This window comes from Abrus precatorius, unplaced genomic scaffold (assembly GCF_003935025.1).
Source record: "Abrus precatorius isolate BTA unplaced genomic scaffold, Abrus_2018 Scaffold9, whole genome shotgun sequence".
Taxonomy (NCBI): domain Eukaryota; kingdom Viridiplantae; phylum Streptophyta; class Magnoliopsida; order Fabales; family Fabaceae; genus Abrus; species Abrus precatorius.
Genome location: NW_020874439.1, coordinates 3,061,109 through 3,078,684, shown reverse-complemented (window position 1 = coordinate 3,078,684; position 17,576 = coordinate 3,061,109). Strand labels below are relative to the sequence as shown.

Sequence of the window (17,576 nt, the reverse complement as noted above, 5' to 3'; positions counted from 1 at the left end):
GCAAGATAACTGCTTTCGTACAACGCTGTTGGTGGCACTCTCCAACCCAACGACATCGTTTCACTTCACAATTGGATATTTTCAAATAAACACCCAACACTATCTACATTGGCTCTATGACCAACCGCTACTAAATCTATGCTTTCTTATTTTCCAAACTTCTACATTAGTCATTACCATCGCCAGATGCAGATATAATTTTTACTAAAAGGTAGCATACGTTAACTAACAAAATCGGTCCAGATTTCCACCACATGTAGAACTGATTCTTTTTTAAATATAGCTCACAATTTTCTGCATTAGCTTTGTAAGTAACCAATGTTCAAACTTAGTTCTTCCAATGCATCACTTTCAACATTTGATTCTTAATAAACCCGATGTACCTATATATGATCCATATATATCCAAGTCAACGTTGTTGTTCTTTTTAACCTTACTTTATTCCACCAATTATACCACATAGTTGTAAGCCTTTCCACCTTTCAATTTATGATAAAGAGTTCTGCAATTTGCTAATTCCTTTATGACCTCAAATTGAATGAGGGAAAAAATGATAAAAATCAATGAAAAAAATAGCAACGTAACACGAAAGATGAAAAGAACATGATGACGAACACCAACAACAAGAAGAGGAAGAAAAAACAAAGAAGGAATAGAAATATAAAATTACTAATGTATCCTTTTATAAATCTAACTTGAATAACCGGTATCCTATAATTCATTCTTAATCATTCGATTAAATCAAGGGTTCACAGTATATGATACTTTCAGCATAAGTTTTTTTTTTTTTTTGCTTTTTGCAGAAAAGGGGAAGATGTTAGAATTCACCACAGTAAAAGCAAAGTGATTTTTACATTGAACGAAGTTCAGCCCATCATGCAATATAACACCATAATCCTTAAAGAAACCACCAATAATCAAATTGGTGAAGATTCTGGTTAATTAATTTTTCTGTATTTAAATTGTAACCCGTATAATTGGACATGTACTTTCGTATTATATCACATATTAAGTAATAATCTAAAAAATTTAAGAAATAAGTTAAATATTAAGTGTAAAGTAATCATTATATAATATCTAAGTAAAAATCAAGAATAAGTTAGATATCATAGTGCACATATGTATTTTTATACTTTGACATTAGGTCTTTATTCGTTAAAAAAAAAAACTATTTTTGGCTTGATTAAAAAAAAAAAACTAATTCTGTATTGATTTTGGATTGATTCGTGGCTGTTAGATTGAATGGACTATACCCATATGATGGTTTCACTAATTTTCCTATAGAAATCACACATTTTTCATCATTTACATTAATTTCAACAATTTTTATCCGTTCAGAAGAATAATTTTCGAAAACCATTGAAATGATTTTGTTTTAAACGAACCAAAAACTTGATAAATTTATTAACTTTTTGATTGAAGCTATTCATCGGTGGTTCTTAGTACACGAGAAAACGAAAATAATAAAGTTCCTATTAGTTAAATTCGTGTAGATAAATTTTCAACGTTAGAAATGTTCTTTATTTATTTTGTAAGTGTTAAATGATAAACTTAATGAGAATATCGATAATTTGATTTAAATGACATGCAATTATAAAAATATCTATTAAAAATACTAATGTTGAGTGAATAACATAACTTATATAACCAATTCTATTTACAATAAGTAATTTTTATAATTATAATATTGACAGCTACGCAAGTTGGAAGATGTGTATAGTTAAGAATCGTTACAAAACCAAAACTTGCATAAGATGTGCAGTTGCCTATTGCATTAGAAGCCAATCCTAAAAGTAAAATGTTACCCATATCTTAAGGAAGATAAGTATATAAAATACAACTAATTATTCATTGTATAAGACTTCAAGAGTGACTCTTGTTGCATCACTAGACAAAATTAAATGAGGCACTTCCACAACACAGTCCAAAGTATGAACACCAGAGGAACCAAAGATACATGGGCCACAGAATCAGTGTCCCTCTCCATTAAGGAGCACAAAGTGTGTCAAACCGGCAACAGGACACGCGGCCTATGCCCATGTGCAGCAAAGAACATACCATGGCCACGTGGTCATCGTATTAGCAATTATCTATAAGCTATACATAAACCTTTCCAAACATATTCTAAGACTTAATATGAATTAAGACAAAATAAAATAAAATAAATTCTTTCATTAATCAAAATGAACTTATAGTATTCTGTTTAAAAGACATTCTCGTTTAAAAATTAAAACCTCTAAAATGAAGTTCATTAGTTAATTTTAACTTATAAAAAAATCATTTATTTTATTTTCGTACAAGAACTTATTTAAATTGTGCCTGTCTATCCGTAACTATGTAATTGAAGCAATTGTGGTTACTTTTTACACTTCTACAAAATAATAGCAACAAACATATGATGCTAGTATAACCCAAATAAGAGAAACTATGTGCATGTCAAAAAGAAAGAAACAGCAAGATCAGCATGAGCAATGCTTTTCCAATTGACACAAATATATTATTCTGATTATGCTGATCATGATGCTTGCAGCATCAATAATACAAGAGTATATATACAGTCCCTTGCAAATTAGAGGATCCAAAAGGAACAAGATAACGAAACAATTTTGGACAATTAACTCCTTATGTTTTTTATCTCCTGTGTTAGGAATGTAAATCTGGTATTCCCTGTTCACAATAACCCGACAAAAACGAAACAGATATTAGAATTAGCCATGTAGGAAGGGTAGATCCATGGTATGGCATATAGTTTCAAGTCAATCAATGAGAATGAACTAAAGTGGCAATGCAAATTATGAGGAGGAAACCACTATTGAGATCTAAACAAACCTTGACTATCATAAAACTAATTTACCCGTAGTTTACCAATTTTTTTTGACAATAGATTGCAGTTTAAGACTTACTAACTAGAATATTATAAGCTTTAAATATTTATTTTCAAATATCTTCTGCTCGCAATCCCTAGAATATAACTCATTTCATTTTGAAAATTGAATTCTTCTGTGAAATTTGTCCAGAATGATGTTAGTTATGAATTCAATTTCAGTTGCAAATCATATATTATGCGAAATATTTTATTGTTTCTAAATTGTAGCACTTCTCATAGAATTTTTAAATAATTTTTTCATAATTAATAATGGGACCTGAGTCCTGAGTTAAAAGTATAAGATTCTAACATGGAGTTTATAAAGTTTTGAACTCTCCAACTACATCAACTAGCTTTTGTGGTATAGCTCTCCTAAAGTTCTTATCAATTGGTATCATAATCTTCTAACATGTTTCTCAGTTGCAATTGAGCATCGTAGGTGGTGATACAGTGATACTGGCATTGCAATGTTGCTCGTGACTAGTCAAGGGGCTAGTATACAGCCAACCTGCTATAACGAGGGAAGATCAAATAAAAATTGAAATATTGAACAAATGGATTGTGTGGATAAACCTCTGTATGTATTATTGTATTAATGGATCTATTATAATAAAGAAAGTTACTATGCAACAATAGCAACTACTGAGACAATAGAGAGGAGAAACAAAATGCAACAATACCCATAGCCCTCTCTCCTCTCAAATACTACTATATAATTAATTGCTACCTCACATATAATCCCTATGTGAATTGACCATCCTCATCCTTGCACTTTTTCAGTTGCCCACAATCATAGGATCACTTGACACCTGTTCATTCTCCCTAATAGAATTATTCTCCTCCATGTCCCTTTTCTAATTTGTCCTTGTGCTATTTCCACTCGTGACATTACCACCCCATTAAAATCAACCTTGCCCTCAAGGTTGAAGTCAGGATAAGCTTGTTGCATATAGATAAGTTCCTCCCAAGTAACATGTTCTGCACCAATGCCTTCCCAGCGTACCAAAACTTGAGGAATACGTTGGTCTCCCTTGAGAATAACTCTAGATTGCAAAATCACTTGTGACTGGAATATAGGACCAATGTTATTAGTAAGCAGAGGAAGTGGAATATATGATTGTTGAACACCTTGGCATGGCTTCAACTGCAACACATGAAAAACATGATGAATTTGTGCGGTTAAGATTAATGGCAACAACAGATTGTATGCAACCAGACCAACACATTGGATAATAAAGAAAGGACCAAAGAATCTCATGCCCAGTTTTTGGTTTTTTCTCAATGCTACCAAATTTTGTCTATAAGGTTAGAGCTTTACCAATACCATATCTCAAACTTTGAATTCCACATGACGTCTCCTCTTGTCAGCTTGCTTCTTCCTATGCTGCTGAGCCTTTTGCATATTTCCCTTTAACTGATGCAAAACAACATCACTCTTATGCAATAGCTCCTACAATGTTGGAGGATCATTCAAATCGGTAGCATACTTGTCAATCCTAGGAGGATCCCTGCCATAAACTACCTTGAATGGCGTCATACCCGCACTGAAGTGGTATGAACTATTATACCAAAATTCAGCCCAAGGTAGCAATTTCAGCCACATCTTTGGATTGTCATCAATACATTTCCAAACAATTGTTAACAGCTTCTGATTGGCCATCAAATTTGGAGATGGTATGCAGTGCTCATAGCCAATGCAGTACCACTCAACCTGAAGAGTTGTTTCCAAAATTGACTCATAAAAACTTAGAAAGGCAATCTACCACTAGCATTGGGTAGTCCTGTGATGAAATTCATCGCAATATCATCCCATATTTGTTCTGGAATTGGGAGAGGATGCAACAACCCTAAAGGTAGTGTATTGAAAGATTTAGCCTGCTGACAAATGCAGCATTGTTCAACAAAATCAGCTATGTCTTTATGCATACCCAGCCATTGAAATTGGGCAGCGATCCTTGTCAGGGTTCTTGCAACACCCGAGTGTCCTCCAACTGGAGAAGAGTGGAATTCATCTAATATTTGCTGAACCAAGTCATGCTTCCGAGGAATAACCAATTTACCATTTCAGTTTAATAATTTATCGTGTGTGGAATAATTGGGTTGAAGAGGGGTAACTCTGCAGCATAACTCCTGGATGCTGTTTAACTCAGTATCCTCTGCAATCACAGCACGCAAAACAGGTAGAATTTCGATGTTTAGCTGAGACCACACCATGCAAAATGATTGAGACAAGGCATCTGTTGCCAAATTGTCCTTCAGTTTGTACTCAATAGTAAAGTCATAGCCTAGCAACTTATGCAACCAAGACTGTTATTTAGGTGTTTTTAAGGAATGTTGTGCCAGAATCCTTAGACTCCTTTGATCTGTCCTAATTAAAAACTTGTGCCCCAAGAGGTAATGTCTCAATTTCGCTATAGTTTCAGTGATTGCAAATAGTTCCCACGTATAAGCTGATTGTTTCTGAAGTTTGAGAGTTTATTTCTTTGAAAATAAAGCAAATGGATGATTGTTTTGACTAGGCACTGCCCCTATACCAGTCCCTGATGCATCTGTTTCCAGTACAAAAGCCTTAGAAAAATCTAGAATAGCAAGAACGGGAGCCTGAGTTAAGGCAGATTTGAGTGTTCAAAAGCTGCAGTAGCAGCAACATCCCTGTTAAAGTTGTCGTTCTTGAGCAAATTTGTCAAAGGACTGCAATAGATGCATGACCCTTGATAAACTTCCTGTAATAACCTGTAAGCCCTAGAAATCCCCTTAACTGCTTGAGGTTAGTAGGAAGAGGCCAAACTAAAACAGCTTGTATCTTGGAAGCATCCACGGCTACTCCTTGACCAGAAACTGTGTGTCCTAAGTATTCCACTTGAGTAAGACCAAATGAACACTTAGATAATAAGGCAAAAAATTTATGCTTCCTTAATAATTGCAATACAACTTCTAAATGTTGTAATTGAGAAGATCAAGTTAGACTATACACCAATATGTCATAAAAAAAAACCAGGACATATTTTCTTTTATCTTGTTTGAGAATGGGTTCAAACATGGGTGGTGGTCAAAGCTCAGGTGATGGCAGTTTTGAGACTATCCCATCTACAATCACAGCTCCATTGTTGTTGGCTCTTCAAGTGTGCCTCATAGTCTTATTGAATATGGAGTATTTAAGTGTTTTTAGTGATTTAATGTTTTATTTTATTTCAGCTATTTTATATGCATAATTTGAATTTATATGCATGTATATATGATTTTTATAAAATCTTACAATTCGATTTACCATTTTTACTTCCCTTAATGATTTGAAGTAAAATCCCAATTTTAACTACCTTGGCTTGAACTACCACTGTCGAGTAGTACTTGAACCTTCACCCCATTGATAATACCCTGAAATCACACAATACCAATGCCTGAGGCGGAGGCTCCTTTGGGAACATTAAAAGAAAGGTGATGTTCCTATTCCAGTGATTGAATCTGATGGATACTGTCCTCCTCAGGTGGGTCAAGTTTTAGTTTCAAGTTCTCTAATTGTAATAATAGTATTATTTGTCGAGCATCTATGACTAGGTGAAAATTTCTCATCACAAGTGAAACACAATCCATTCTTTCTTCTCAATTGCTTTTCAGTTGCAGATATTTTGTTAACATTGGAAAACTTAATTGATTGCTGGTTGGATGGGTTTATAGTGTTTTGGTTGGATAACAAGGGTGGTAGGCTCATTGATTTGGTTGTTTGTGCAAGGGATGATGGTTGGTAATTTTAGTAAGGGTGGGCTGAGGTGGTTTCTATTTAGGCAATTATTTTTCTTCAAAAAGCTTAGCCAATGAAACAACACCTAACAAGGAGGTTGGATGTTGAGCAATAACATCTCTCCAAATGTCAATCTTGAGGCCACTAAGGAAACAATCAAGTAAAACATCTGCATTAATGCCCTGCAATTGGCCAAAGCTATAAATTCTCAATAATACTCTTGAACCGATCTCGATTGCATCAGCTTAAAAAGTGTAGAACACAGGCACTCAAAAGGAGATGGGCCAAATTCCAATTCTAAGGGATTAAGTGAAACCAATCCAAGATTGAAATGGATTGTTCTTAGATATCATTTGGAACCAAGGAATCACATCTGCTTCCATATGAACTAATGCATGGTATGACGTTGCTCCTCTAAAGTATTGCAAAAATGTGAAAATTGTTCCGCCCTAAAGATCTATTCCAGCACATTCGAACCATTGAAACTTGAAAATTCAAGTTTGACATTACAAACTTGAAATGGTTGCTTAGAACCTGATGCTAACAGTTTCGATGACGCAGCAATACGTGCAACAACGTAACCCCAGCTTCAAGGCTCTCAAAACAATTAGAATACTCCGTGTGCCGAGATTCCATCAACTCTAAAAGTCGCTTGACATCTGCGGACAGTTGTTTGACATCTATGGAAAGGTCCTTCCATCGAGTGTTTTTGGCCATGAGGGAATGAAAGCACCAATGTAACGAGGGAAGATCAAGAATTGAAATATTGAACAAATGGATAGTGTGCATAAAACTCTCTATGTATTACTTATTTATGGATCTATTATAATGAAGAAGAAGAAAGTTACTATGCAACGATAGCAACTACAAAGACAATAGAGAGGAGAAACATAATGCAACAATTCCCATACCCCTCTCTCCTCCTCTCAAATACTACATAACTAATTGCTACCTCACACATAATCCCTCATACCTGAATTGACCGTCCTCACCCTTGCACTTTTTTGGTTGCCCACAATTGTAGGATCACTTGACACCTGTCTCCATTCTCCCTAACAGAATTATTCTCTTGCATGTTCCTTTCCGGAATTGTCTTGGTGCTATTTCCACTTATGACACCTGCATGGACATCCCGATTGTAGAGTGCAGTGGGGCATTAGGATCTATTTGCAAGGTATGAGTCTTGAGTCCTAGTGGAAGTATAGAATTTTAATACAGAGTTTATAAAGCCATGAGCTCTCCAACTACAAGGACTAACTTTTATTGTATGGTTCTCCCCAGGTTCTTATCAACTTCAAAAACTAGCTCATAAGGTGAGAATTGTTTTAACTTTTATACTCTACTTTGGTCATATTTATAATCGATATGAGATCTCAACACACTTTCTTATGCTTAAGATAGGACATTTGGAGCATGAAAATTGTAAAAAAAAAATTATTGCATTAGGAAAGCTGCAAGACTAGAAAGATTGTACTAGAAAAGCCACAAGACCAAATAAGTTGACTAGAAAATCCATCAAATCAGGTTAATTGCATTGAGAAAATTCATGGGCCAAGTCTTTTTTTTTTTTTTTTTACAATTAAGGGTGGCCTAAAATCTAATCTACAATAAACTCTAATATCAACCAAAGCCCATATTTCGAAGGAAGAGGGCTAGAGCTAGAGCTTAGCTAGCTACCTAATACCCTTTTAAGCTCTAGCGGTACGGTAGACTCCTATTTCATAGGGGGCTTTATTGAGTACTACCTTTTAAGGTGTTTGAGTTTGACCAAACTCAATTTTAAAAGCTAACCTGCAAGATGAGGATTGCACCTACTAGCAAATAGATTCCTAGTAGAGTGATCTTTCATTACAGCAAATCCAGTAGAACATCACAAAATCAAACTGTTATTTTTCATGCATACTCATTTTGCTATGTTTCAGGTATTGTAAGAAAAAAGTGAACTAAATCAACAAATACTCTTTTTATTGATATTCAAACAATCAAATTATCTTCAAACACAGAAACTATAAATAAAATGCATGCCTTATCTACACTACATCTGTTGACAGATGCACAATCTACGTAGAAGCTGCTGTTGGCACTCGAAGTACTTGCTGCAAAAAGCGTGCTGCAAGACGTTGAGTGATCCCACCCATAACACGCTCCCCAAGTCTGCGTGCCTCAGGTTGTTGGAGAACCTGTTCATAACCAAACAGAAAATTTTATAAAATTTAAACTAATAACAAATTTCAATAAAAAATTTGAAAAAAAAAGGTTAAAATACAAGAAAATGTTTAAATTCAATCCAACCAAAGACTTAAAACATTATTTCATTGAACTTTAATTTCAATTTTTCTTTCATTTCTATATTAAAACTGCCCATTCCATTGTTTCAAGATCACCATACTTCTTAATGATGTTTGCCCATGTTCAAACATTGATTAAGGAATTATAGACACTTAAAAACAAGTGCAGTATTAGACTATTAGTTGTCACACATGCATGCCAGATACTCAAACACCATTGATAGATAGATAACTCTTGTCGGTATCCTTCAATGTATATCACTTCTAATGCAACAAATGACTAATAGTGACTTTTCAAATGCTGATATCTATTTTAATTTTTTTTTTTAGGATGTGTAAGGAATGACTAGTCAATTAAGGTGGTTTGGACACATACAAAGACACATTTGGAGGCACTAGTGAAGAACATGGATGGCATGATTTTTACTCCAATGAAACAGAGAAAAAGACACGTAAAATAACTTTGGAGGAAATTATTAATAGAGATCTTGTGATAAATAATATCTCAGAGAATTTGATTTTTTATCGAACTTAATGGTGTTATGTGATCCATGCAACCAACCTCACTTAGTAAGATAAAGCTTTGTTGTCATTGTTGTTATTTTTTACTTTGTATTTGTTTACAGAAAGACCATCTATTAATGCTGACAGGGTCTCATACTAGAATTTGTGTTCCTATCTCAAATATATCTTTAACGTATATTATTTTTGCATTATGTGTTCAAATATGCTATAATCTTTAAAACTTCAAATATCTTTGTATTAGAGTTGTATTGTACTTGTCTTGTGTCATATTAGTGCTACAAAAAAGTTGTTATATATTTGGCTAGTGCAATTTGCACTACATTTTTGTTACAGGAAGATTGTTCAATTATTAAAGTACACCCTTATTTTCCCCATCACATACACCTTTAGATGGCAATGGTTCAAGTCTCCCTCTCTCGGACGCACAAAGATAAATGAACTAGTACCATGATTCTATTACTCCATATACAGTCATAAAAGAACAATATTGTTAGGATCCAATTGCAAGGTGGCTTGAGCCCCACATTTGAAGTATGAGATTCTTATATGGGGTTTATAAGGCCTAGAATTCCCCAATTACAATAGCTAGCTTTTGTAGTGTGATTCTCCCAAGGTTTTTATCAAATATTTACAAAATTCCATTAAAATTATGTCAAATAAATAACTGTCAAATTTCCACTAAATCATAAAGGACTTTTGAGGCTTGCATCCAAATTTATTGTATAATTTGATATAGGACCATCACTTAAGAATATGGGTTACACACAACTAACTAGTATGTCCTTAAAAAAAATAAAACCCCAAGATTATGTGTTTCACTGCTAAGTAGTAAAAGTTGAGAAACAAGATACATAACATAATGAAATCTGTGTGCCCTTTACAGCAGAGCTACATCATACATGGGTGAGTGAGTGATTGAATGAGAATCACAATTAAAAAATAGATTATTGTTGCTCTAATCACTACAAATACATGATACTAAGTGACACAAGACAAGTACTTGCAGCAACTAGCTCAATGGTGGAGAATGTATGGACATTCAGCTCCACATTTGCAACAATTAGCTATCAAAATTTTGAACTTGACGTGTATTGCATCCGGATGTGAACGCAACTGCAGTGTTTTTGAACAAGTAATTTCTCATCCCTCAAGCCTACTACTTTCTTCTAAAAATTAGAAAAAAAAACTAATTAATATTTTTCTAATTAAACTCACGTTGCAGATTTATTCAAAGAAGAAGAATAGGCTTGATCACAAAAAATTACATAACTTAGTTTTTGTGAAATATAACCAACAACTCAAAGAAAGTTACAATCTTAAAGATGTAATTGATCCAATTACACTCAATGACATTGACGAGTGTAATGAGTGGTTGGTTAGAAAAATGGATGATGATGCTCATGATGAGGATGCTGGAAATGACTTAATTTTTTATGGTGATAACACTTTAAATTATGAAACTTTTGGAATTGGAGAGCCTACAACATATACTAGGCGTCATTCTAGGAAAAGAGAGAGTCCATCAAGTGGTATCACTATCAAAGCTGCAAAAATTTATAAGATCAAGGCATGTTCAAGAGCAAAAGGAAAAGAGAAAATGGTTCTTTACAATGATGATGAAAAATTAGAAGATGAAGAGATGTCGGAAGAAATAGAAGATGAATTAGAAATTAATCTTATCTGAGGGAGAAGAGGAGAAGGAATATGCCTTGCTGGATGAGAAAGAGGAGGATTATATTGGAGTTGAAGAAGAGAACTAAATTGATAATTTTTGTTTTTATTTATTGTTAACTTGACATTTGATAATTGCATATTTTGCATTGAATTATACTTTAGATTGTAGGTTATGCTACATATATTTTGAGTTAATTATTTTCTATCATTTTATTTGACCTATAGTATTTTTTTATATATTTTATTATATCTGTTATAAATCTGCCATAACGCGCCATTGCGGCTGCCATAACTTTATGGCAGTTTTTTTTTGTTTCTGCCATGAGTTGCCATCCGCCATTGATAACATTGTAATGTACCACTATGATCACCCAATTTATCATCTTGCTAACAGTAAAATAAGAAAAGAAAAACACGCTAGAGATATAATTTATAGAAATACAATAACGCAGAAAACAGTGGATCTTACCTGCAGTATAGGTAGTAATAGATCTGGATCAAAATCATTAGAGGATTGCAGAAGTCCCCATATCCTGAATACTTGATCTCTAAGCTCAATCATGTTTTGCATTTCAACTTCTGACATCATAAGGGGTCCATTGGCATTGCCATTGAAAACAAGAACCCTCATAAAATCAGGAACTGACTTGTATGTATCAGAAATTGTGCTAAGAGTGAAAGCTTCAGTTACACAAACAGCTTCTTTGATTACTAGAGTCCTGAGTTCTTCACCATCTGGACTCAATAACACCTTCAGGACAGGTTGTAAAGCCTCTTTAGCAGAGAAATCTCTGTCCATTCTCCCCTGGACAAGCAGGTTTTCAAGTCTACCCCACCTGCACCGGATTAGATCAATGAATATTCTAGTAAACTTACTCAAAATCATTCAATCACTATGTTCAACCAATGAAGTAAGGACTTAAGATAGTGAAATGTATACCTAAACTTCCCATCCTGGAAAAGCAACTCTATAAGAGCATCCCTTAGATATGGGTTTGGATCTGTTAAGAGCCTCTTAGCAAAATATGGGTATGAAGCCGCAAGCACCTTAAAATTGGGATCAGCATAAAGTGCTAAACCTTCCAAAACAGTGAGAGACCTCAATATTAAAGCATAGTATGCTGGGACTGCCAAAAGAAGGGGAAAAAAATCTAAATCATCAGACTCTGCAATAAATGGCAGGTACAAGTAAATACAAAATATTTGTATTAGGCAATCTCATCACTCCTCAACCATTGAAAATAAAAGTTGTGAGAAGAATAATTAAACACTTTATTTTCTGTTATGGGTAGACGATTAACATTATCATCAGTGTGCTTTTTTAAAAGTGTGTATCTATCCCACACTGAAACAACTAAACAATCAATATAAAAAAAGTACATGATGAAACTGAGAAGTCAATAAAAAGCATACTATAATCTCACCATTAAATGGAAATTGATACAAAACGTTTCCCAGACCATCCACTAGTGTCTTGAAGTTAAGTTCACTCACAGTATAATTAAGTGCATCATCAAAAAAGCTTCGAAGCGCTGGTATAATTGGTGACACATCAACATCAGCTGACAGAAAATCAAGAGCATAGTAGTCACGAGCCATAGCTTCATAATCCCGGTTAACCATGTGAACAACATGACCAATTATGGCAAATCTTGCTTCTTCTGGAGTCTCACTCATCATCCCAAAATCAAGGAAAGCAAGCTTTCCCTCAGGTGTTGCTAAAAGGTTCCCAGGATGAGGATCTGCGTGGAAATATCCATACTCAAGTAGCTGTCTGAGGCTGCACTGTATGCCTGTGTTCACCAGATCCAAGACTTTTAATCCTTGTCTCTCAATTGCTTCTTGCTCATTTAATTTGACTCCATCAACCCACTCCATTGTCAATACTTTGGCACTTGTATAATCCCAGAAAACATCAGGGACACAGATATCTTCCTTGTCAGCATATAATTTTCTGAACCTCCTTGCATTTTGTCCCTCCTGCAGGAACCTGTCAAAATTTACATTCAATCCTGAAAAAGAATCATATATGATTTACAAATATGTAGTCTTATTGTTAACAGAGGGAACATAACACACTAAGTGAAGAACATTACAAAATATTAGATTCAATGATTTTGTCTGAACATTAGTCATTGGAAAAGAATTAAATGTTAGGTCCTTTTTAAATTTTTGCTTGAAATCACCAATTAAAAAATGAGAAAAAATATGAAAAAGCCACCAAGCATGGTTAAGATTGACGAACTAACCTGCACATAGTTGAGTTCCTGAAAAACTCTACGTGCAAATTCATCAATAAGTGCAACAACATCACTGGTGATTATGTCCACGTATTTATTAATGAAAAGCCCTAGACCTCTTATCAAGTAGAAATCCAATCCTATAGCTTCCTCAATACCAGGGCGCTGCACCTTCACAGCCACGAGTTTCCCAGAATACTTCAACTGAGCTTTATAAACTTGACCCAAACTAGCTGCTGCTATGGGTGATGGTGATATAGAAGAGAAGATGGAGTCAAGAGATAGTCCCAGTTCTTTCTCAATGCATGCAAAGGCCTCCTCATCAGGAAATGTAGGCAAACCATCCTGGTACAGTGTGACAATAATAGAATTAGCTCAGAAATGATAGGAAAAAACTTGAAAATATATTAAAGAGTCAAGACAAACTTCAAACTATAGCTCACTATCAGATTGACATGTGAACTCAGTTAGAGTTGAAGAATACAGAAAAACAGGAAGTATCCCTCACAGGTATTGGAGAGACCTGAACTCTCCCACTACTGTAATTTTCAATTCCAAGCACCTCACTAACTCTCCCTCCATTCTATTATACAAGGCCACTTTTTATTATAATTTATTGTCTTTAAGATTTGGAGAGTTACAATACAATCTCTCTTGCTCTCTTATGGACAGTTACAATCTCTGCCTCTTAATGCCAGCCCCCACTAATTTAATTAATTATCCATCAGGCAATTATTATAAATAAGTAATAATTCCATGTGGCTCTAGTATTCTGTTACCACTCTTCTTCCTGCTGTAAACTTTTTGAATGGGTGGTGTGCTAACAGAAAACTATCAAAACTACTCATGCTTTTAATTCCTTAAGACAAATCTTCACAAAAAAAATTTATAATAAAGGGCATATACCATCCTACACTAAACTCAGGGAATAAATTTTCACCGAATTGCATTAACTTAGATAATGTCCAACAATAACCTATATATTATAAATAAAAAAAGCAGCAAAGAGCAATGCAGCATATTGAAATCAGTCACAGAGCCAGTCAAATTTCTCACTTAGGCCCAATTTGGATGGATTTATTTTCAGTTTATTTGGGTTTATCAGCTGCATTAAACACTTATAATTTGTAAAGCTTATTGAAACAGCTATTGAATTGAAACCACATAAGCTGTTTGGGCTTATTTCCATAAGCTAAAAGCTGAGGCATATGAGATTGCCTTTACAAAACCAGCGATTAATTATTTTAAACAAATTATCTTTATCAATCATCAAAATTCTACTCTTTGCACTTGTTAAAATGTCTCTAACTCTCTATTATACTATATTACCTCTAATTGATTAGCTAGTGTCACTTGTGTTTCATTAAGAGGTTAACTGTAACTAATTGAGGCTTAGTTAGAATCATTATGTTCCGTTACTGACTCTGTCCATTGTGTAATATATATATATATATTTGTCGGTAATAAGTAAATATCAGATTTTAGTTTTCCCTAATCACTGAGTCTAAGCTAATAAACGTCTGAAACATGCTCTAGAATATTTTTTTTGAAACTGAAAAAGGCTACACTAACCAACTACAACTAATGAAAATGAGTCAAAAGGAAGAGAACACAATACTTGAAGCTCAGAAAGCTCCTCCAAATACTCTGGTGGGCATATGTCAGGCCTGGTGGACAACCCCTGACCCAATTTCACAAAAGTTGGACCAAGCCGGGTGAATATGGTCCTGAGCTCAGCTGCACGAACTCTTCTATTCTGATCAAGCACTCCATTCCTCTGGTCCAACAATAGCTTCAGCCCAAAAGAACCCAAGGCAACCAGAATCTCAATGGTCCTTTGAACCACCTAACACAAAAAAGTGGTCTAATCAATTCTCAAAAACCAAGACATAACCACAAAATATCTCCCAAAAGGGTGTCCAAGATTGGGTGGAAGGGAAAACCTTGAAGGGTTGGGACCCATATTTGGAGGCAACGAGTTGGGGGGTGTAGAGAGTGGCATTGGAAGCACGAGCCATGGCTCTGGCCTCGGCTTGCAACTCATTGGCACGGTCCACTGGGAGGGTCAGGACCTGAGAGGAGCCATCTCTGGGTGAAGAAAGTGTGCTTGAAGGCACTGCTTGGACCAGAGCAGCCTGGGGGTTGAGGCGCATGTGTGTGAGGCTGGTTCTGCTGCTGAAACGACGTCGTGGGATGCGCTTCCCAATAGGAATGGAACCGCGGGTCCATGAAGAACACGGTTGTGCCAACGTAGCCATAATGGTTGTGTTGTGTGTGTTACTATGGGGCCTCGTGGACAGTGGCAACCCAAATCTCAGTTTTTGTTTTCGACCAATGGAAAGATAGATACACGAAATTGCACGTCGACCATTTGAATCTCGGCATACAATTTTTTGTGTGCACGCAAAAAATACTTCAACAAAGAAAAAAAACAAAATATTTGACATCATTTTTAATTACTTGTATTTTCTCATTAAGCGAAAATGTTCCGTGAAGAATTCAAATGGATAACAAAAGTTGAATTCAATCTTTTAAATTTGGAGAAATTATATTTATATATATATATATATATATATATAATATTAATTATTTATATATAAAATAAAATTATAATTATAATTGTAATTATACATGCAATAGAGTTTAATTAAAGATTTTATTGAGACGATATAAAAATATATATATTCAATAAAAAATGATTAGTCTTTGAAATAATAAATATAAGAAATAATATTTTATAAATAAAATCTACAAAATATATTAAATACTTGAAAACAACATAAAAATAAATAATTATAATTAAAATAAATAATTTTTAAACTAAAATAAAATACATTTAAAAATAATATAAATAAAGTAAGATATTTTCTCAAATTATGCTGGAAGTAATTTGAAAATGTGAGCAAGTAGATTTGTTTATTGGCAAAGTTTTTTGGTTAACAAAGATATGTATATTGTCATTGGGTAATATATAATTCTCAGTTTTTTCTTTCTTTCTTTCTTTTTTTAACTTTTTATGTACTCATCTTTCTATTATAAAAATCGTCATTGTTAACCACCATTCAAGTTGTTTGTAATTTTTAACTTCTAAAGTTTCATCATGAACTCCTCTTCTTTCGCAACAGATATTTTTGCTCTTTCAATTTAGATCCAAATAATGAAATTGAATTGACACCAATCATAAAAATCTCTAGCATTCAATTTATTCGCATTTTTAGTTTTCGCGCTCTCAACTTTTTTTAATAGCTTTATGTGACTTAATAAACTAAAATGGTGGATATAGACAAAAGTCAGAAATTAATATAATATTTTTAAAATTTTAAAGATTAAATGTGTAACATTTATTATTTTAGAGACTAAAATAAAAGTTTAATCTTAAAAAAATTTAAAAGCCATGCCCACTTCTCTCTACCTCGTAACATCCATAGCTGCATATTAATTAATAATAGGTAATGTATAGAAGAGGAATCTCATAAATACATATTTTAATATATATTTTAAATTATATTTTTAGCTTTTATTAAAATTTATTACAAATTATAAAAGTATAAATAAAATTTATTAAATTAAAATTTATATATTTTTATTTTTGATAAAATTTTCCTAATAATAAAATATATATTTTTTAAAATATTTTTCAGTGATATATTTAGTTACATGTCAATATTGAAAATTTTTATTATCAATCTTATATATTTATTAACACTTTTTATTTTAATTTTTATTTAAATATTATTAATAATAATTTAATTAATAATAAAAATATTTTATGTATAATTTTTAAAAAAATATACAAATAAATATTTTGAAGTGATAATAAACTTATCCGCAAATAACATTATTTATAAGTTTAATAATACTTGAAGTTGTTACTTTGGTTTCAAAATATCTATTAATATGAAAAAAGTAAAACATATTTAGTTTATTTATCTGTTATTTAAAAATAAGAAAATATAATATTTTAATTTTATTTTCATCTTTGGATAGTTTTATTAAATGGAATAATAAAATATCAATATAATATAATAATTTTATTATTTGAAAATGTTTTAACTAATTAAATTATATTTTTTATAGTGATTATTTAATAGTTTTCTTAAATTTTGTATGACAAAATATTAAACAGGCGTATATTTGAAGATAAAAGTATGCAAAATAATCCGACTTGTTTGATAAAACTAATAAAAGAAATTACAAATAAAAATAGTTTGCTTCAGAATGAATGAAGGAAGGAAACAATAGTT

The 17,576-nt window shown here is 33.1% G+C and overlaps 1 protein-coding gene across 5 annotated transcripts; it reads right to left on the bottom strand.

The window, feature by feature from the left end:
• Positions 1–805: 805 nt before the first annotated feature.
• LOC113849185 (protein ACTIVITY OF BC1 COMPLEX KINASE 3, chloroplastic-like) lies at positions 806–15,674 on the bottom strand. 5 transcript variants are annotated; one of them, XR_003502080.1, is made up of 9 exons: positions 15,276–15,620; positions 14,951–15,178; positions 13,342–13,677; positions 12,517–13,072; positions 12,033–12,219; positions 11,562–11,928; positions 8,631–8,785; positions 7,579–7,724; positions 2,464–2,667 (listed from the first exon to the last, which is right to left on the bottom strand). XR_003502080.1 is itself a non-coding variant. In XM_027478887.1 (8 exons), the coding sequence occupies exons 1-7, from the start codon at positions 15,588–15,590 to the stop codon at positions 8,666–8,668; spliced, it is 2,109 nt and encodes a 702-aa protein (XP_027334688.1). In that variant the 5' UTR covers positions 15,591–15,670; the 3' UTR covers positions 806–4,010; positions 8,631–8,665. The 5 variants fall into 5 exon arrangements, 3 of the variants coding, with proteins under 3 accessions (XP_027334688.1, XP_027334689.1, XP_027334690.1); XM_027478887.1 differs by lacking the exon at positions 7,579–7,724 and having other exon boundaries at positions 806–4,010; positions 15,276–15,670; XM_027478888.1 differs by lacking the exon at positions 7,579–7,724 and having other exon boundaries at positions 2,411–2,667; positions 15,276–15,674.
• Positions 15,675–17,576: the final 1,902 nt, after the last annotated feature.